The 22,628-nt window shown below is 44.3% G+C and overlaps 1 protein-coding gene across 2 annotated transcripts; it reads left to right on the top strand.

The window, feature by feature from the left end:
• The first annotated feature begins 367 nt into the window (after positions 1-367).
• On the top strand, positions 368-22,011 carry mtx2 (metaxin 2). Of its 2 annotated transcripts, none has more exons than XM_061236121.1 (10): positions 368-462; positions 3,654-3,701; positions 7,720-7,766; positions 12,934-13,006; positions 16,524-16,600; positions 17,333-17,425; positions 18,690-18,728; positions 19,408-19,533; positions 20,134-20,210; positions 21,596-22,011. In XM_061236121.1, the coding sequence occupies exons 4-10, from the start codon at positions 12,946-12,948 to the stop codon at positions 21,804-21,806; spliced, it is 684 nt and encodes a 227-aa protein (XP_061092105.1). In that variant the 5' UTR covers positions 368-462; positions 3,654-3,701; positions 7,720-7,766; positions 12,934-12,945; the 3' UTR covers positions 21,807-22,011. The 2 variants fall into 2 exon arrangements, with proteins under 2 accessions (XP_061092105.1, XP_061092104.1); XM_061236120.1 differs by lacking the exon at positions 368-462 and adding an exon at positions 473-630.
• The last annotated feature ends 617 nt before the right edge of the window (positions 22,012-22,628 follow it).

Here is a 22,628-nt window from a genome sequence, read left to right as displayed (position 1 = left end):
ACAATGCATCCGCACGTTCGTGTGTGTGTGTGTGGCAGCAACTTAATTACAGGTCAGGCAACATAGGGTTACCTACCCTACTTCACTCCGATGTGCTGAAACTTGTGTTACAACTGCGTGCTAGTACCGCCGCACACTAAACACACGTCAACATATTGTTTGATGAATCTTCGTTATTCAAAAATACATTAAAATTAACACGGTAAATGCATATATCCTAAACTATCACCGATGGAAACATGCATGTTTGCTTTGCTGTCTATAGACGGAAATCTGGAATCTGATCCGGAAGTAATTGGCGAGACAGCGGAAGACAAGTAGGTGAACTTGAATAGCTCTTGTGTTGCTACGAAATTCGTTTCCTCATGTGATTGGTAATATTGGCGACGATGGCACAGACAGGCCAATAACAGCCGAGTTTGTGTTATCTGCGGAGAAAAAAACAACAGTTTCCAGCGCAATGTAAGTCGTCAAGCTCAATGCTTGCTGTTCCGGTAACCTTGTGTGTATGTGTAGCGTGGTGCTGAACTTTCATTTGTAACATTTTCATTTATTGGGTAAACGTAAATACAGTTTTCTAGTCTGTCGTCATGTCTCTTGCTGCAGAGGCGTATGTTTCCCAGATAGCAGGTAAATAGCGTAATATTCATGGTTGTTGAAACGTAATGTAGGAGCAGATCCCACATGAGTAGCTAGCTATCAATATGCTAGACTGTAAACAAACCCTGTGGATTTTTGAGAAACGCGATAGCTCGTGGGGATGGTAAAGATTTATCTGTAACTTGTTAAAATGTTAATCGACATGAGTGACACAATTTTTTTGCGTGTGCCAACAAGTCACCCACGATTCCTACCTGTAATATAACGTTAGCCAAGTGTAGCTGTGTCATATTGAAATATAATGTAGACAATCTGTAAATTAGTGCTAATTAGAGTTCGTCGTTTTTCCGTATTCAAATGCTAAATGTACTTTGAACAAGCAACCTTTGTTTAAACTCATACGTTATGTTGAATTGTTAATATATACTAAGTAGCTTTAGCGTTACTGTGCCGATGTTCTGACACATGCTAAGTTAGTGAAATAGTGAAGTTGCTAAAATTAGGTTGACCTAATCTATTGTTATTTATTAGTGATTAATCAATAGGCTCCTAATGATGTTGACTCAAGATATGCGCCTGTAATTAACGTACCTAGCCTATAGCATACATATAATGCAGAGTGCATCGTTGGAAGACAAGTTGATTAAATTGATTCTATCTCTGTAACAGATATTTCAGTTCACCGCAGCAATATGGACATATATATATATATATATATATATATATATATATATATATATAGTCTGTATATGCACGGGTGACAAAATTCAAGGGAAACACCTGAATAAATGAGTAGAGAAACATAACGAATTCAGATGCTTTCATACAGATGTACTGCATGATGCAATTGGCATCCTATCATGATCTGTGGCATTTATAAAAGTGCTGATCAGGCCCATTTGACTTTGATTTGGATCAAGATGGTGTGAGGAAAAGATGTAGTGACTTTAAAAGAGGTTTGATTATTGGGGCATAGATGGCAGGATTTTCAGTCACAAAGACTGCTGAACTGGCTAGCCTTTCAATAGGAACAGCGACTAAAGTGAAATTGGGGTCGGAAATTGTGGTCTACCACACATTTGGTGACCGCGGTGCCTGGTCATGAGTGTAATATGTAAGGAAAAACAAAAGAGAAGCTCTTCCTCATGTGACTGAGAGTGTCAATGCAGGCCGTGATCGGACTATGTCGGCAAGAACGGTCTGTCGACAACTACAAAAACAGGGATGTTATCGCAGGGCTGCACTGCATTCATTTTAAATTAAAACTGTTTAATTGACCTTTTTTGGGGGAATTGCAAATGTGGAATGAGAAATTAGCATTTTGTCAATTTGGTGTTTCTTTGTCCCGCAAGCTGTCTATTTTTGTATTGTCATTTACTTTAGTTACCAGATTATTGCCAGCTAGCCTATATGCAGGTTTGCAAAAAAACCCAGATCTCCACCCTCCACCGGAAAATCTGACTTCCATCCTGAATTCCATGCTGCATAAATCCCATCCATTGTATATTGGACCTGGAGAGCCTGAAGTTGCTGAAACCAATATGGTGTCCATTGCATCGCAACTCCCAATTTCCCCAATGGCTATAATGGAGAAACTCCTGTCTTTTTCTATAAAATGATATGGTTTCCAGTCATATTTTCAACACAGTTATACCTAAAATACGTGGAAGAATCAATGAGCGATTTTACTTGACATGGTTTGATAACAAAGTTATTGACACATTGTTTTACTCGTCATATGTTAACACAGGACTCTGGTTGGTCAAAATATGACACAACATATGACCGATTAGTGGAAAGCACACTAGTGATGAATAGCCTACAAGGAGCATGACTGTAAAGTAGTTTGAATTCCATGGTTACTGAACTGTTTATGGATTACAGAACTGTGTGGATCGAGATAGCCCTAGTCAGTGAATTAGGTTAGTGTTAAATAGACTAGTAGTTTTGTTGATAGAATTTTCTAAGATGCAGTTACAGCAAGTGCATTGAGTTAAATTTCTATATAGCTCTTATTGGCGTATAGCATTTGTTCGCCACTGGTGAAACTATAGGCCACTTAATTTCTCAACACATCTAGCTATGTGTAGGCCTATTGTTACGTGAATACGCTAGGTCAATATTGTTGATTAGTTCAGGGAGTGAACAGTTCAATGTCTTTGATTCGTTCACTCTAAACCACTTTGTTTTATAAACAAAATTTTAACCAACAGCAATACTTTGTGGACGAATCACGGACAGATTACGTCACTCTCTCTCTCACGCGTTTCGTGGAGGAGCCGCACACGGCTTCCCTACTGCGCAGACTCTTGCTCCAAATTCATAATATGGTGGCTCTGGTAAATGTGACTTCCTGGGCTTCAATACGCTTTTCATGAGCCCATGGATAGTCAGTGCGGGACCTAACAGACACTTGGTCCATATTTTTCTACAGTCTATGGTTCAGAGATGCCCTGATGTACACCACTGTTTTTAGGCATCAGTGGCCTTTCTGCTAGCTTGAACAAGTCTGCTAATTCTTCTCTGACTTCTCATTAACAAGGTGTTTTTGCCACAGATCTGCCGCTCACTGGATATTTTTTGTTTATCACACAATTCTCTGTAAACACTCAAATTATTGGTCACCGCGGTTAAATACTTTGTGATTCTTGGGTTCTTTATGGCCTCCCTCACCATATTCCCTGGCAAGTTTGCATCCATTTCATATGTTTAAAAAAGAAATTCATTATTGCCCTTACAGTGGTAATTGGTATGTTTTTGGACCCATACCAGACCTGTGATGGTGAATTACCACCTGGCACTTCTGAATTGACAGTTCTTTACCTTTTCCCATGGTGATGGATGACAAATGGATTTTTATACTGTTGTAAAACAGGAAGTGATGGACTGAGGTTAACAAATTGAATGACCACGGATCTGCATAGTAGAATGGTCCAAAACACCTCTAAATGCTTTCTTTAACCTTGTTAAGCATAACTGGAAAAGAATCCATGCTTTTATACTTGCCAGAGGTGGATGCACCAAGTAACCTGCAATTGTTTCTTTTGCTTCAGCTGCGGATCCGTGGCCTGAAAACGCGACGCTGTATCAGCCCCTGAAAGGTGAGCCACAGCTTTCACAGTGCTGCTCCTTTTCTTCCACACAACATGTTGGCATTCTTATGATATATTTTTCCATATATCACAACACACAGATCAGCTATGTACCAGGAAGTGTGATCTCGAAATAGTCTTAGCAGCTCTTCATACATCACAGGGCCACATTATAGCCCCTATTTGGGCCTCAGCATACTACAGATGTCGCTGGACTGCAACATAATGAAGACTAATACTTACCAGCTTACACTTCTCTAAGTAGATTTTTTTTTATCACACCAAACTTCTCATCCTTCTTATCCATGTCAACCTCAGATGAGGTCCTACTGCTTTGGTCAGTGAAAGTTTATGTATTCTGCATTGCTGGCTAATATTTCTGTGAGAACTGCTAGGTCTGGTCTTTTTGTGACATGGCTTGCGCATTGACCTGTGATTCAGATTTTACCGTGTTGCATTAATTCCTGTCCGCAGACACTGATGAATTTTGATGTCAAACTTGTATAACATAGGCTAATGTTTTTGACTGTGGCTTTGGATCCAATGGGGCAATCTACAGTTATCCTTAGCGTCCCCTAGTAGGGAAGGAGGGTTTCAGTTGGAATGGTTTCCTTGCTTCATCAGTGTAGGGGTCTATATGAAGTACTGTCCCCCATGGAGTGAATTCTCAAGTTAGCAGCACTTGTTTCTGGAGCACACAAATCTGCACTCTCCTTAGGTGATATAAGCCATTGCAGCCATATAATTGACTACACAAATGCAGATAGTATTTATGATAATACTGACCCTTTCACTTTTTGTGTTATAGACTTAATTTGACATGTTTAGCATTTTATTGCCATCGCTCTACTCTCTCCACACAATACACCATAATGACTAAACAAAAGCATATTTTTATGAATGTTTATTTTATTTTAATTTCATTTACATGAGTATTGAGCCCCTTTATTCAGTACTTTCTAGAAAAACCTTTGGCAATGATTACAGCATTTGTGTATGTCAGAACCAGCTTTGCGCTCCTGGATTTGGGCAGTTTTTCCCGTGCTTTCTTGCGCGTTCTCTCAAGCTCTGTCAGATTGGATCATCTATGAACTGCAATCTTCAGGTCTCTCCACAAACTTTCAGTGGGGTTCAGGTCCTTAGCTGGGCTTTAGCTGGGCTACTCCAGGACATTCTATGACTTGTCCCAAAGCCACTCCAGCATTGTCTTGGGTGTGTACGTCGTGCTGAACGGTGACTCTTCGCCTGAGGTTTCGTGCCCTCTGAAGCAGGTTTTCTTCAAATACTTCACGCTATTTTGCTCAGTTCGTTCACTCAGTCCTGACCAGTCTCCCAGTCCTTGCCGCCAAGAAGCATCCCCAATACCATCCCTATGATGAAGCATGATGCTGCCACCACCATGCCAGGTGATGAGCTGTACCTGGTTTTTGCCAGTCTAGTACTTCTCCTCTGACCTCTCTCATTAGCAAGGCATTTCTGCCTGCAGAACTGCTGCTCAGTGGATTTTATTTTGTTTTTCGCACCATTCTCTGCAAACGGTAGACTGTTGTGTGTGAAAATCCCAGGAGATAAGCAGTTTCTGAGATACTCACCACCTTGTCTGGCACCAACAATCGTTCCATGTCAAAGTCATTTGGTCTGAAAAACAGTTGAACCTCTTGACCACATCTGCATGCTTTTATGCATTTAGTTGCTTTAACAAGCTGGTGTACAGGTCTACCTAATAAAGAGATCACTGAGTGTATGCTAGCTATTGAGTTTGTTACAAACCTTAGCTTTCCTTGCTTGCCTGAGTGACATCCAGAGCTGGATGGACAACCACCATCTAAAGCTCAACCCAGATAAGTCTGAAATGATATTCATCCCTGCTAATACCTCTCCCCATCTGGATCTCTCCATTTCCCTCGGCGATACCACACTTACGCCATCACCCAGTGCAAGGAACCTTGGCGTGGTCATGGACAGCAGACTGTCCCTCTCCGAGAACATTGCGGCGGTGACCCGGTCATGCAGGTTCTTCCTACACAACATACGGAGAATCTGCCCCTTTCTGACCCCCTACTCGACCCAGCTCCTGGTCCAAGCGATGGTTCTGTCCCGCCTGGACTACTGCAATTCCCTCTTGGCTGGCCTCCCAGCGTCCGCCATCAGACCCCTCCAACTTATCCAGAATGCTGCAGCTTGTCTGGTCTTCAACCTTCCCAAATACTGACATGTCACCCCCCTGCTTACTTCCCTCCATTGGCTGCCTGTCATGGCTCGCATCAAATTCAAAACATTGGTGTTAGCCTTCCAAGCAGTTAAGGGGTCTTCCCCAGCTTACCTAAAAAAAATCATCAGACCCTACACCCCCGCCAGACCTCTTCGTTCAGCCTCCACAGGCTGCTTGGCACCTCCCCCTCTCCGAACTTCCATCTCACGCTCCCAACTACTGTCTGTTCTGGCTCCACGGTGGTGGAACGAACTCCCCGTTGAGGTCAGAACTGTAGAATCTCTTCCCACCTTCAAGCGTAAACTGAAGACGCACCTCTTCAAGCAGCACCTCTCCCCGTCCCTCCCTACCTCCCTGTGAACCTTAATTGTTGTCTTTCTGTGATTTACTTTTTGAGTGTCGGTATTTTTAGTTTGGCTATGTAAGCAGTGTTTGGCTAGTTAAGTTGGTCACTTTTGCTTTGTTGTTTGTTTATTTGTTTGTTTAAAAAAAAAAAAAAGAAAAAAAAAAGAATTCAAATAGGCCCTGGTCCTTATCGTTGTTGTACAGGTAGCAGTTGAAATTGTACTTCCCTCTAGGGTCTTCCAGCGCAGTTATCCCTGGTTATGGGTATGCACTTTGTTGTACGTCGCTCTGGATAAGAGCGTCTGCCAAATGCCATTAATGTAATGTAATGTAATGCTTATTAGGTTTATCTGGGGAACGTCAGCTAATCGTTATCGTCAGTAGTTCGCTAGTGTGGATTCTATGTTACCTAGGTAGCTATAGCTTTCTCAGTTAAGCTGGGTAGCGTTAGCTATTATATACTATAAAGTTTACATAGTATTCCCAATTTAGCTAATGGAATCAATACATTCAAAACGATATAGTGCCAATCTCAAAGCTACTAGAAAACCCATTTTCTAACATTGTGTAGTAATAAGTAGCCAGCTGAGCTGGAAATACCTCAATGAAGGAAGTAAACATAGCCTAGGGAAAAAATTGGTTTCATGGGAGAGCTTTTTTTATCACCAGTATGGTGTTATGTATTTTTATTATTAATGAAAAAGTAAGAACGGGTCCAGTTCCACTACTGCATTGACAGGTATGGGTCAACCCATATAGTTTATGCCACACAAACGACCCCTGTAGCGTAGTGGTTAAGGTACATGACTGGGACCCGCAAGGTTGGTGGTTCGATCCCCAGTGTAGCCACAATAAGATCCACACAGCCATCGGGCCCTTGAGCCAAGGCCTGTAACCCTGCATTGCTTCAGGGGAGGATTGTCTTCTGCTTAGTCTAAATCAACTGTAAGTCTCTTTGGATGAAAGCGTCTGCCAAATGACATGTTATGTAATGAGTGGCCAGTGGGTTCTAGGTCACCTCGATGATCAAGGCTGTTCTTGCCCGGTTACTGTTTGGCTGGACGCCCAGCTCTAGGAGGAATCTTGCTGGTTTCACATTTTCACAATGAAACACAATTCCACAATTTCCAAGGTCTGCAGACTTATACTTCATGGCTCTGACATTCACTGTGAAATGTGGGACCTAGACAGTTTTGTGCCTTTATAACTCATGTCCCACCAATTTAATCTGTTGAATCTGAGCTCAATTTGGATGGTCAGAGTAAGGGGTCTGAATACTTATGTAAATGAGGTATTTCTGTATTCCAATTTAATTGACTGAAAAATGTCAAAAAAATTGTTTTGCTTTGTCATTATGAAATCTATAACAAAATGTGGAGTCCGAAGCCACTGTAGTTGAAGAAATAAATCCCTGTCTTAATTTCTTTATCATAATGAAATAAAAGATTGTCTCTGAACTTTGTTTTACAGATGACCAAATATTGCTGTCGGATTGTGCATCTTCTCTTGCCGTCCAGGTAAGATGAAGCATTTAGAATTAAAAAGTATCATTAAATACACAAAACCTGCTGTAATAGTCTATTCGTACTTGTTAAATTTTGGTGGATTTAGCGGCATAAGTGTTCACTGGAAGTCATGACGGCCCGTTTAAAAGTGTTAACACATGGATACATTTCATAGATTTTACTGTTGGAGACATCAACTACAACAAATAAGGGAGCTATAGTTAGTTAAGTAATGATGTCGGATTATACAAGTTGCCAATGATTTTGCTCACTTTCACAATTTTTTATTATCTCTGTAAAAGTAAGAAAAGGCGGAAGGTTACGTTAGGTACCGATGTTAGACTGTTTAAGTACATTGTACTGTACAGTGCTCTCTGTGAGTATTTGGACAGTGATACAATTTCTGTTCTTTTGGCTCTATACTCCCGCACATTGGATTGAACTGAAACAATTAATGTGAGGTTAAAGTGCAGACTGTCACCTTTAAATTATATCCCTTTTTATAGTGATTGGACAGTTGGCTTCTCAACGCTTCCTTATTGTGGGTATGAGAAAGTGTTCTGTGTCTGTTCTTGAGTCTTGGCTTTTTATTGCTTTTGGAGTCTGTTATTGGCATTTGTGAACATGAGGCGTAGATGTGTCAGTGACTACTCTCTGCAGAAGACTACACAAACAGATCTACAGAGGCTACACTGCCAGAAGCAAACCACTGCAAAAACAGGATGGCCAGGTTACAGTTGCAGTTTGGGGCAGCATGTAGCCTACTGTCTAAGGTTACAAGACTCGGACCCGGAAGGTTGGTTTTTCACACTGGTGTAGTCACAATAAGATCCTCACAGCTGTTGGGCCCTTGAGCAAGGCCCTCAACCCCATATTGCTCAGGGGGATTGTCCCCAGCTTAGTCTAATCAACAGTGAGTCGCTTTGGATAAGAGTGCCAGATAAATAACATTATTATTGTTATTATTATTATTATTATTAGTAGTAGTAGTAGTAGTAGTACCTAAAATATCCTATAGAGTTCTGAATAAAGGTGTTGTCGATAGATGAGATGAAGATTGGCTTGGATCAGAAAGATGGCAAGAACATCTACCTAGGTAGTTCTTCTCTGAATGTTAGCAGAGATCCTGGGGAGAATCTGTGATTTCATGCGCCTGCTCTTCTGCATTGATCATCAAATATGTGGCGGGAATGTTGCTCCCAACACCATCAGTGCAAAACAGCGTGAACAAGCAATTTTAAGAATGCAAATGCATTGAATCGATATTGCTATGAAAATTCCATCGTGAGAAGGCATCAAATGTTATTTTGTAATATGAAAATATTATGGATTAACACTAACTTTCTGTATGTGAGTTTAACGTTTACTTATAAAATAGATCATGCAAATGTTCCTAAAACATTTTGGTTGTGAAAATGAAGTAGTTGATTGTGCTGAAGGGAAATATGAAGATGCATTTTTAATGTTTGGGAAGCCTGAACATCCTGTGTTGCATTGCCTTACAGAACAAGCCTTGGAAGAATTGTTTTTGACTTTGTCGCTGAAGTATTCTGTAATCACTGCATGTGCCACTGCATCATTTGAGTGGAAGATTTTCTTCCTCACTACTTACTGTCAATGTGCTACATAAATAAGTTTAAAAAAAGTAATGGTTTCAGTAATGCATAATGATTTTTTGTTGCTGGGTGAAGCAGATTGACTCGTGTTGCTCTTCGAAAACAGAATGGGCTAGCGCCTCTTTTCTCCGAAACTGCAAATGAAAAAGTGCGTTTGATTGGCTCATCTCTCCCTCACTAACCTGAAAGACAGCTTACTGATTTGGCAGAAATGGGTACAATAAATAACCTCTCTGTTGTCTATAATACTTTCAACCAAAATATATTAAGACTCCCTTTCATCTTTGCTGATACCCATATGGACACCCTTTATAGCATTTTCAATATGAAATTATGACTGAATAAATTGCATCTTCATTTATCTTCAAGGCCCCTCTGTGATGACTACGAATTCAGGCTTTCAGCTCTCCGAGGAAAAATTGTTACATCATTACATTAGTGTGCTGCTACAGCAGGAAATTGATTGTTCTGGAAAATGAACCTGGCTTTGCTATAAATTATACCTATGGATTCTGAGGATTATGTTATTTTGTTTAAAATAATACCTAATATAATTAGAGTTCTAATTTATGTTAAGCTACAAGTGTGCCTATTACAGTAACAGGGTTTAGAATTTAATCTGTCTGTGGGATAAAGAATGATCCGGTGGGCTTTTCATTTGTAATCTTGGACACATTATTTCAGTAAAATAGCCTGTAATCATTAGATATGAAGAATGAATTATTATACAGACAGCTTTATTCACTGTTTCTTTTTTTAAAGTTAGCAGTCCATCAATGGAACTGAAAAGTTTCAAAATGGCTAATTAGCTTATCATGTGCCCTGCGAGACCTAAAGCACACTAAAAGAATGCCAGGCTTTCTGGATGGTTCTTACCTGCAGCAGGAAATGGTACAGACGACACCCTTACTAAGGAAGAATTCGGAGGAAATGCATGTACGCCTTCTGAAAGCTTTCACCTCTGCTTGATTATTTCTAATTTTGCTGTGCTATTCAGACATATTTAAATGGGGAATTTTTTTTTCTTATGTATGCATATAATCCCCATATGAAATGAGAGCCCAGACTAAATGCATTAACATGGTTCACCTAAATTGATTTGAAGGCCACCTCTGTTCAGTTGCATGATTACAGAATATATACCGCTGTCTTTGTGAAGTCTCACATCTGAAGCCACAAATCAGCTCTGTCACATTGTCATATAGACAGGGAAACTGCCTGTAGATTGGAAGACCAAAGGATAAAGCATAAAGGCCTCTGTTCACACTACCATCCAAGGATAAACTCAACCCATAAAGGCCTCTTCACACTACCATCCAAGGATAAACTCAACCTATAAAGGCCTCTATTCACACTACCTTCCTAGGATAAACTTGAAATCCATAAAGGCCTCTGTTCACACTACCTTCCAAGGAAGACCCAAGGCTAAACTCGAAAGCCATAAGGAATTCTGATCCTGCCACCATCCAGAGCGGGCTGAAGTCCCTGGCTCTCCCGGCAGAGGCCCAGTCCCTTTAAGTGGGCCCGGTCAGGTCCTCCCCTGGGCTCTCTGGACCAGGCGGTAGGTAATTAATGACGCGGTCTGCCAGCGGAGTCCATTGTTCGTCCTGCTGAGAATGGTTGGGAGTGAACGGTGTTACGGCTCACCCAAGATTCGTCTTTGGAGTGGAATTCCCACCGAACGCTCCCTTCATCCTCATTAGGAAACACGCTCTTCCATGAAGATCTTCACTCTTTCTCCAACTCAGAAAATGTGTCCTTTTTCGGTCAAGTGAAATATGGTGAGATGGAGGGGCATGCTTGCACCACCAGATTACTGGAAAGCATAGTTTAGTCAACGTGTTACTATGGAGCCAGGATGTTTTCTTTCCCCGTTTACCTGCCAGTGATGTGGATTCTACTGCTGTAGCAATGTATGACTAAAACCTATTGAAGGCCTCAGATAATGTATTAGATATTAAATGTTGTCTTCAGAGAAGAACATTCATGGCAAATACCATCGAAGGAAATTGCTTGAGGAGATTTGCTGAATAAGCAAATGACTCGCTGCTTTTATTTCTCGAAATGCAACGGCATTACACAAACCTGTAATAAAAATGCACGGTCATTGATGTTCTCTTATGTGGGCAAAATTTTTGAATATGTCGCTGACACAATGTGTTGCTTTTGCCAAAGCAAATGCAGGCAGAAAGTCAGGGGTGGCCGTTACACACGTATCAGATTCCGAGAGCACCAATAGAAAATGCGGTCAACATCACACCCACTCCCTCCCGCTCCCGTGGCTGTGACCAGGGCTCCAAGGCAGGGGTTAAATTTATTCGGAGCGTTCCGGAAAGACATTTGATTTCATTTGTAGTTTGTCTCCTGACCAGCAGAGGTGTGGCAACCTTTGGCCGCGGGAGGAGTGAAGTGGCACACATATCTAGTGTTTGGAGACGCAAAATTGACAACGCATTTATCTTTGAATAATGTAAATGCCCTGAGAATAGCGGCGCCAGTTGCCGGGAAGCGGGGGCCCTGGCCACAGAGGGCCCCGGCTGTCAGGCAGGCTGCTCCACCGGCCCCGGCCGCCAGCAGAATAATGTGGCCCCGCAGTCCTCCACAGGCGAGGAGTGCAGACTCGCGCTTAATTTACACTCCTGCTGCGGAGGGAATAACACGAGGCTGGTCAGAACGAGCCTGCTCCTTCCCCTGCTTCCTTAGCGGGGAAACAAAAAGGCGGCAAACCAGGGAAACACCCATGGTCTTTTTGTTGTTGTTTTTTTGGTTTTTTTTATGAAATGTACTGTAAGCGTATTTCTTTTCTTTTTTTTCCCCTGGTCGTCAACCGAGCGTGTAGCGGATTAGCATGCCTAATAAGAAGCTCGCTCGGCCTCCTCTGTGTCCGTGGTGGAGATGAGGGAGATTTTCAAATTAAATACTTTCTTGGGCAGACTGTTGAAAATGTAATGGGCTAGCGCCTCCGCAAATATGTTTGTTGAGGCTGAATGAGTAAAACATGTATGGCTGAAAATGAATGGCTTCTGGCAGACAGCAGTGCTGCTCAGTGAGGCAAAGTGCCAGTAAATTGTTTGCCTTCTGCAGTACAGTCCTATAATTCTTCTGGGAACCAATGACATTGCGCTTGCCAAAGAAAATAATGATAAATAGAGGAAAATCAAACTGGAAGAATTTTAGATGACCCCCACCACACGCGCTCGCTCTCTCCCTCTCTCCCCCTCTCCCACCCTCTCTACCCTTCTCCCTCCCTGCCCCCACCCTCCTTCCCTCCCTCCTGGAAATTAAGAATCTGAATATTTTCGCCGTAGTGCTGACTTTCCTTTATTGAATCGGAACATTCCAGGCTTTTAGGTGCAGTGCTGTGGATGTTCGGTCTCCTCTCCGCAGTGCTTTACGGCGCTTCAGTAGCCGCACGTGCCGTGACGCAGCTCTCCCGCCTCACAGACGCGCTAAAGGCCGGGCGGCGTGTAAAATGGAGGCCGGGGCGTGGCGGAGGAGGGCTGAAGTGTGTACCTCGTCCCCACAGTTAGGCAGGCGTAACCAGTGTGTCTCTCCCTCCGCAGGCGTACCTGAGGATGTGCCGTCTGCCCATCCGGACACGCTGCCGGCCCAACGCCGAATACATGTCCCCGTCCGGTGAGTTTCCCGCTCTCTCCCGAGGAGCGTCGCGCCGGGTTTTGCCGTCGACCGCGGGAAGGCCCAGTCGCACAGTGGCTCCGGTGACAAGGACTCTTATAGGCCTCTAGGGTCGCAGGCCCGGGACCCGACACCGCTACACGCTCCACGCACCCCAGCGCTGGGGCCGTTTGTCTTTATTTGCAGACGCAGATGCGCTGCGGGGTAAACCTGATTAATATTTAAATTTGGGGTCTGCTACCATGAGGTCTTTTATTTATTTATTTATTTATTTTTGTTTTCTTTTTTGCAATGCTGACAATGGGATGGTGTTCGGAGGGTGCTGGCGATCGGGGGAATTTTGAGACATTTTATTCTGACATTTTTGACAAAAATGGCTTTGTGTTATCAATGTGTATTTCATATGTCAATACACGTTTTACACATAAATGCTGTTTAAACGTATGAAAAAAGGCTAAATGTATCTGCTTTGAGCCCTTTCACTTTTACCACTGCAGAGAGAATGCTTATTAAAAACTCAGGATTTGTTGGCAACCCCAAGCTCTGTTGGGTGGGGTGGTGACATGGCAGAACGACGGCCCCTGACGGGCATGGACTCGCTTTGCACAGAAAACTGCGGCCATTTTGAGCACATTTAACATGAGTCTGAGCACCATAGAATGTCTAATCACACCAACTTTCACAGTTACCTCCCACTGTGTCATTATCAGCAGTCCTCTGTATGGCCCCGTTTCACAGGAACTCTGATTGTAAATTTGATGTTGGTGTTGGAGATTTTTAAATGCGCTCATCGTGGAATTGCAGCGGCAGTGTGTTTAGCCTGCTGTTCCTGGAGCTGAAATTTTGAATTGAATGGTCTGTCTGTAGGGGCTTACTATGTCATTGGAGTCTGCTGCTGTATCAAAGGTTCTCATGCTTAAACTCAGGGTACTAAGGTTTAGCTGCTGTTAGCGGAAGAAATTACATTAAGTTATCTGATAGGCTGAACCATAGGAGCAAAGATTACATGTTTGGCTGAGGTTAGCAATTGATTACGTAAATCCAAGTATACCTTTAAAATAATTTAACGGTTTTTAATCCACAATTTCTATGGATACGTACACTGTAAGCCCTAAAAAAAAGAAAATCCCAACGGGACTGAAAATACATTTCAGATGGAAACGGGAATGTTTCTGGGGTGGCTACATATGTTTACAGCTTATAAGGAACATATGTGGCAAGCCAGAAAAAGGCCTTGTTCAAAGCAACTTGCGTTTCTTTTGTAATACACTTTATCGTGTGGATGCAGATGAGCTCTTTGTTGGAGCCATGCACCTCATCCATTACCCTAGGGCTGCCAGTGAGATAGCGGAGGATGAATCTATTCAAAAGGGCCGTGACAGAACCTGCTGTTCGGGTGAACTCTGGGTGAACTGGGATCAGCAGCAGGGCCCAGGCGCGGCCAAATACCTACTCTTCCCTCCAGTCCTCCGCACAGTCCAACATTGTAAACATAGCTCGCTCTTCCCCGTCCAGCCATGCATCAACGTGTCAGTGGCGGTTACGTCCGCGCGCGCTATCCTACCCCCGCTGGTTCCGTTAAACCGCCCGCATGTGCAAATCCGGGATTACACGGCTGTGGTACGGGAGCGTATCCCTGATCCCTGTCTCCAATTCATCTTTCACAGATACAGAGGGCCGGCCCGCATTGTCGAGCCCGGCCATTTTGTCTTTTTCTTTTTTTCCGCACACCACGTGCCGGGGAAGGCTTCACATGCGTGTTATTTACATACGTGTATCCGAACGTGGCGTAATTTAGGACCGGCGGCACGCTCCCTCGGTCCTGCCGCGCCGATGCGCCACCTTCGAAAATCCAATTAGAAGTAGATTTAATTTCCTCTTAGGAAATATGAGCGCCTCGTTCCCCCCCCCTTCTCTGGGCCTCACACATAATAGGCCATCTTTCACAGGCCCTGAAAGAACATTATTAATTTCAGCTGGGCAGAAAATAGATTTGCGGCTTCAGAGACCTAGTTAACTGATTGACTGAGGCGATGGCGCGCTGCCGGAACGCCAGCCGCCGGTCTCTGCCGCGGCCAGCCGGGGGAGGAGGGCGGTGGAGGCTCGGGTGGCCCGGACCGGGGGGCGGGGGTGGACCGAAACGTGCCGCTAGGCTAGGTGCGGCGCCTTTCCGGAAAGCTCTGTCGCCGTCCCAAACGCACACGCTCTGAGCGCGATCTCTGGTTAAAGGCCCATGCACGTATCTTTTGTATCTTCCTGATGCTATTTTTTTTTGTTGATATTTTTTAGGCCTTTTTCAGCTTTATTGGACAGTATATAGTATTGAGAGACAGGAAGAATGGGAGCGAGAGAGAGGGGAAGACATGCGACAAATGTCGGACGGTCGGATTCGGACCGCCGACGTCACGGCTCGCAATGAGCATGCGGTCAGTGCTCTACAGGCTGCGCCACCGAGACACCCAATCTTCTTCCTGATGCTTTTGACTTGTGTTCCGAACTTATTTGAGTATAACATTCGCAATTTGGTGGAAGTATTTGTGTTTTAGGGTCCAAGAGCTATTTTTCAGTCATTTGTAAAACGGTTTCTCACCTGGCGTATGTTTTTGCGTAATTATCGGACAATGTTGCTAAATGCTAACGCGGAGAGCTGACCACAGGAGGTGGAGGGGGAGGGTTTTGGGACTTAAAAAAAGAATGAAAAAAAATAATAATACCTACGTCACTGCTCATTTTGTTTTTACGTACTAAAACCAGGAAGAGAATGTGTGTGGGCCTTTAACCCTTTAATGCACAAGCTATGATATAGAAAACTGAAGTCACGTCACTTGACCCATGTTGTGCATCAAAGAAAAAAAACAAAACAGGGTTTTTCTGTATCTGTGTTTTTGGATGTGTTTTGTTCGCCTGAAAGTCCTGAAAGAAAAGGGAAGGATTGGAGTGACACTGCAGCACTTTCTCACAAACAGGGAGCCTGTTGTGCAGATGTGGGGGTATGGTCCCAGACTTACAAATGGTGTGTAAAAAATCTGGATGCTAGTTCATTTTCATCAGGCTTGAAGGCTTGGGCGACCGCAGTGGAAGTCTGTTGTGCTTTCCCCTTGAACTTTGGCGGTGTAGGAGGAAGCTACAGTATTTCACTCTCTGCCTCGGTCTCTCTCTGCCTCATTCTCTTTCTCTCCCTCTCTCTCCCTCTTTCTCTCTACCTCTCCCTGCCTCACTCTCTCCCACTCTCCCACTTTCCCATTCTCCCTCTCTCCTTCTCTCTCTCACTCTCCCTCTTTCTCTCTCCCTCTTTCTCTCCACCTCTCTGCCTCACTCTCTCCCACTCTCTCACTCTCCCATTCTCTCTCTCCCTCACTCTCTCTCTCTCTGCCTCTCCCTCCCTCTCTCTCTCTGCCTCTCCCTCCCTCTCCCTCTCTTCCTCTCCCTTTCTCTCTCCCCCCCTCTCTCTCTCTCTCTCTCTCTCTCTCTCTCTCTCTCTCTCTCCCTCTCCCTCTCCCTCTCTCTCTGCCCCCAGGTAAAGTCCCCTTCGTACACGTTGGAAACCAGGTTGTGTCGGAGCTGGGGCCGATAGTCCAGTTCACCAAGGCGAAGGTAGGGAGGCGTTTTTTCTGCTCAAACAGGCCGCGGAGACGGCAAATTACACTTCCACCTCATCCGTCTCCCCCCGTCACCGCGACATACATCAATTTGACAGTTTACAGCTGTATGTAAAAAATCTGGGATGGCCCACGTCTGCCGCTCAGCTTTCCGTTTTGGCTAAGAACGTTTGTGGGCACGCTTCCTTCAGAAGGAGCCAGATTATTCTCAGGTAAAACGCATATTTAAAGGCCTTGTTTTCACTTAGCGAGATCGTTTTTATATCCACGATGCAAGCATAACACAGTGTATCGCTTCTAGCGGTTTGACAGTGGTCAAACGTGCTTAACCCCTTAACAGACCGATGTGACCTGCACGTTACATCTCCCTTAACAGACAGATGCGACACCAGCATTGTATTTGATATGACCGTTTTTGAAGACACATGGTCATTGAAATGCATAGTGATTCCTAGACCTTCCTATGGGTCTTGAATAGGGCGCCTTAGTCCATAATAGGTTAAAATTTCAGTCTAATTTCAGGGTCCCCTTCCTGTTCTCCCGTGGCCAAGCTGAGGCGAAGCCACCCAATCGGCATGGACCCGAGTCGGGGAGCCCACCCAATCTCTGTTATTGATTAGTTTTTAGCATGATTAAAGCGCCGTTTTACAATAAGGTCAGCGCTGCCGGCGTTAGCTGCAGGGCCTCCGCGGGGCTGAACAGGCTGAACTCCCCGTGTCCCCTCCAGGGCCACTCTCTCAGCGAGGGGCTGGACGAGGTGCAGAGGGCCGAGATGAAGGCGTACATGGAGCTGGTGAACAACATGCTGCTGACAGCCGAGGTACCACCATTCCCCCAAAAAACACAAACGCGCTTCTCTGACACCGCATCAACACTGGTTTAATCCTGGTAGACCCTGGAAGATTCCAGATTTGTCACATGCTCATATACAAGTACAAACAGTGAAATGCTGGTGTAGCACACTCCTTTTGCACATGATTGCGCAAGAAACATAGGTAATCGTAAATATAATTGAGTAATATGTAAATGAGTTATGGGGAAGGTACTGTGCAAAAATATATAAGAAGATATAAAAAATAAAATATAATAGAAGAACTGTTGTCATTATCCCTGCCTGTATTACTGAATGGCAGAGCTGCAAAGTCATGTGGAATAATAGCCCCTGTCCTGACATGAGTGTAGTCTCTTTTAATGCATGTAGCATGTAGCTACTTTGTGCATTTGTTCTCACTGTTGTTCCAGTGCATACATTTTACTTTATATATAGTTCACATGTAGACACAGTGATGGTCAGTGATGAGAACTTGATATTCTCTCAGGATGTATGCCTCAGTTTTTGTGTTTGTATGCATCACATTGATATTGAAGAATATACACGTTTCTGAATTCAGGAAATGTCCAGTCTTCACTCAATTCATCATTAGCGCTGAGAATATCATTAATGAAATGTTGGTAACCTTTTAATATTCCGGCGGTCCCTTCATAAATCAAACCGGCCGTTCTCTGCGGTCGTCCCTGCGTGATGCGCCTGCCCTCCCAGGCACGTTGCTAACGTGCGCATGTGTGTGGGGTCTGTCCGTTTCAGTGTGCACCTTTCCTGTGCGTGTGTGTGTGCGTATGCGCGTGTGTGGGGTCTGTCCGTTTCAGTGTGCACCTTTCCTGTGTGTGTGTGTGTGTGTGTGCGTGTGTGTGGGGTCTGTCCGTTTCAGTGTGCACCTTTCATCTGTGTGTGTGTGTGTGTGTGTGTGTGTGTGTGTGTGTGTGTGTGTGTGGGGGGGGGGGGGGGGGTCTGTCTGTTTCAGTGTGCACCTTTCCTGTGCGTGTGTGTGTGCGTGTGTATGCCTGCGTCTTTCTTGCATGCGTGTGTGTATGCGTGCGTGTGTGCCTGCGTCTTTCTTGCGTGTGTGTGCGTGTGTGCGTGCGTGTGTGTGTGTGTGTCTGTGCGTGTGTGTGCCTGTGTCTTTCTCACACGTACGTTTACGCGTGTGTCGTTCGGCCCGCTCCCAGTTGGCGTGTGTGTCTGCGTGTCTGCGCGCGGTGTCTGTGCACTCACGCGCTCTACTCCTTTGTCCTCCCCTCTGCAGTTGTACATCCAATGGTGTGACGAGAACACAGTGGCGGAGGTGAGCGCTTTCGCAACATTCATCTTAATTAAACTTTAATGAAAAGGGGCTCTCTTTACAATCGCAGCTCCCAGCTCATAAATGATACATGGTACTTTGCAGCATTAGTAACACAGTGTTCATTTACTCGGCCCTCACATACATCCTGGCCAGCCGCTTGTCAACCTCCCCCCCTCCCCCCAACACCACTTTTATTGCTTCTAGGAACGCGTACTTTGGTGCTAGCGTGCACAGCTTTTACCGTTTTATTCAACATGCCCGTTCCCATACATTACGCCTACATTAACAATATTTACCTCTTCATAAATAATTTCAATGTACGGGTTGACACTGATCATAATTTATTCACTTTATTAAGTTTTTGTAATTGCGCTGTTTATAAATCATTTTGCATAAGGCACATTTCTGGGCCTACTTTAAATATGAACATGAAGGGGAAAAGAACATTCCGTCTGCTCCACAGCCTGTTAGTAGCAGGCTATTGATTTACTGACGCGCGTGCAGTTCTCCCATGTGTTTGTACTTTAGGGCAGTTTCACCAGCTCTTTGTACGGTGACTGAGCTGCAGACACAAGGTGTAAGTTCAGCTTGGATGTGGTCTCTGAATATCATGTTGTTCTGTCAATTAAGCCATTCTCCCCGCAGACAGCCATAGGAAACGTGTGGTGTGTTTTTTTAGATCACATGGCCGAGGTACAGCAGCCCATACTCATGGCCCCTGAACCACATCCTGGCCTATCAGAAACAGTGGGAGGTCAAGCGCAAGATGGCCGCCATCGGCTGGGCAGGGAAAAGCTTGGCACAGGTATGTGTTCGGACGGACTGCTCCAGGCAAACTGTCACTCGCGGGGTGTCTTTAAATGAGCAACTAAGAGAAGTTACGTGTTTCTCTTTCTGGTGATTCAGAGGTTCATGCTAGCTCTTCCAATTGGCCCAACTGTTCCCTTAAAGAAACTGAATACATTAAAAATATATTATCAAGATATACCTCATAGAAACACTTCATAATATATGGACGAATATAAATTATTGACATTTTCAGATATTACAGTATTGTTTTTGAAAACATATACTGCTGCCAAATGTATTCATTCTATTTTTAGAAAGGTATATAGCATGAGCTGAGAATTAAAGTTTATAACTGACATTGTTTTTTTTTAATTAGTTAGTGTCATAAATATGTTGTTTATAGGGCCCTATGTGTGAAGTTTTATAAAAAAATACTGTTTAAAAGTATGAAATGCAATATATATAAATCGTATCTGCTTGAAGCCCATTCAATTTGGAAACTTTGAAGCTCAATATCTCAAAACTCTCAGAACGAAGATAGAGCCTTGTACTTCTCAGCTCAGGATATGCATGTTGCCTTGAGTTTGCGTTGAGGGTCAGGTGTTATTTTCCGCAGGTCTATGAAGACGTGAGCCTTTGCTGCCAGGCCCTGTCTCAGAGGCTGGGGACACAGCCCTACTTCTTTAACAAACAGTGGGTTTCACTCTCCGCACAGCTCCACACATACACTAAGCACTAAAGACACAGCTCACTGACACCTGGAAAATTTTAAGTAAAAGCTTTCATACTGCTTCACCTGAGACAGTATTTCGCTTTCATTACAGACACAGGGATCCCATTTCAGGATAAGTCACTGAAGTAAATTAATGGAACCCATTAATGTCCTTAACAAATTTTGAATTTTGCCAAATATAACTTTAAGTGCCATTTAAGGCAAGATAAGTACAACAGTTTTCAAAAAATGTAAATATACTGTATGTACTTGCATACCTTTAAGATACTCATGCAAAATTTCAACTTTCTACACCAAACAGAATGACCTCTGAGGTCGCTGTTCGTTTCTTAACATACTATTTTTAGTCTTCAATCAGTATATTAAACAATCTTTGCTTCAACTTCATGACGCATTTCTCCAGCCAGCTGCAGTACTAGTCCGGCTTGAGCGGCGTCTGAACGGGAAGGAACGACCGCTTAGATTTCATTTCTCACCGAGGGCACGTAGAGGTCATTAAGAGCGAATACCTTGCTCTGTCACCCGCTGCTAAGGTGACTTTTTTTTCCGCCGCTGGGCTTCAGTGCATCCAGTTTGAAGGACAGTCCTGCCCCAGCTGGAGGTGCGGGGTCAGGAGAGGTCGCAGCGGAACGGGCGGCCCCTCGTACTGTAGGCTGTAGGTGAAGCGGAGGACGCGTCTCTGCCCCTCGCCCCGCCCTTTGATTCCGCTGTCGCCTTTATTTCCATTTGTTTGGCCCGCGCCACAAAGGAGAGGGCCTCCGCGTCGGGCCGCTCGGCGGATGAAAAGGCTGCAGGAGTCTCCCCCGCGTTTGAAGTGTCGCCTTCCCTTTAAAAGGCAGGTCTTTGTTATGCACGGCGACTGCAGGGGAAGGCTTCCGGAACAAACCTCCACTTGCTTTTTTTTTCATGTCGCCTTTTTCCTGAGGTGGGGTGAAGGGTACAGGCCCGAAGAAATGAGGGAATGCCGCTAGCCTACTTATTGTTTTAAAGCACCCGGCCTGCACTGCCGTTTTCCCTGTGATTTTTCTGAGCGCAGGAGCAAATTCTAATTAATCTGTTAATGACAGCCAGGTTTGTCTTAAGCTTGGGGAACGTATAATAAATTGGCGTAATAAAAATTAGGAACGAACGCGGCAAGGAATCCTTGAGAGAGTTTGGTCTAATGTAGTTACCAAAAAAAAAAAAAAAAAAAAAAACCCTGCGGAGTTTGCTGCACTATCCAGTGAGAGACCTGGTGTGCTGGTCGTCTCTGGGTGCTTGACCTGCCCCGAGTCACAGAGTCACAGGGAGAGGGGGGCATGCTGGGGGGCGTAGTTTTTAATATTGCATTTCTCTCTGGTTCCAGACCCACCGAACTGGACGCTCTGGTTTTCGGTCACCTGTTCACCATCCTCACCACTCAGCTGACTACCAGCGAGCTGAGCGAGAAGATCAAGAACTACGGCAACCTGCTGGCATTCTGCCGCCGCATCGAGCACAACTTCTTTGAGGAGCACAACCGGGAGGGCGACGCAGGGCCCGCGTCCCACTTCCCCAAAAGCCCCTCTCTGATCTGACCCTCGCTCGGCCGTTCCCGCTGCATTCCCACTCCCACGCACTCCCGGCTCCTCCCACGGACGCCCGGGATCACCTTCCATTCCACCAATGCGGCAGTGTTCCTCTCTCATGTACAAACTTTGATTTCTTCCTCCCTGTTTTCTTCCACTGTTTGCCGTGATTTCATGTGCCTACTAGTAATAAAATTCCATGATTCAAACTGTCCCACTTTGGCAATTTATCAGTTTCTCCTGTATGAATGTACAGTGGGATCCTGAATTATTGGCACCCCTGACTGACAGTGCACACAAAAACTTTTAAATAAACAATATTATTGATAAACTCAAAAATCCCACATGTGACTTGTGACAAATACTGTACTTTATAAATGTTTCAATGGAACCCACCAAAATCAAACATTAATTAATAAAAAATTGATTTCCCCAAAATGAAGGTTCCATGATTATTGGCACCCCTGGTTTAATTGGTGCATGCACCTCTGGCAAGGATAACAGCATGGAGTCTTTTCCTGTAATGTTAGACAAGGCTAAGGAACACATTTGGAGGGATTTTGGACCATTCCTCTATGCAGATACTTGCAGGATTCGTGTTTTTACGCATATCAACTGCCCACTTCAGTTCAGCTGATCCGGTGCCTGAGATGGCCATTGCAGAACATACATTTTTTGTCATGGAACCATTTCTGTGTGCATTTTTAGGTATTCTTTGGGTCATTGTCTTGCTGGAAAGCCTCCACCTACATGTCTCAGCCTTGTGGTAGAGGTAACCAGATTGTGAGCCAAAATTGCCTGATCCTTGGCGGAATCCATTAAACCATTGAC

Source organism: Conger conger, chromosome 3, assembly GCF_963514075.1.
Source record: "Conger conger chromosome 3, fConCon1.1, whole genome shotgun sequence".
Taxonomy (NCBI): domain Eukaryota; kingdom Metazoa; phylum Chordata; class Actinopteri; order Anguilliformes; family Congridae; genus Conger; species Conger conger.
Note: the sequence above shows the minus strand (reverse complement) of the source record. Positions and strands in the feature narration are given on the sequence as shown.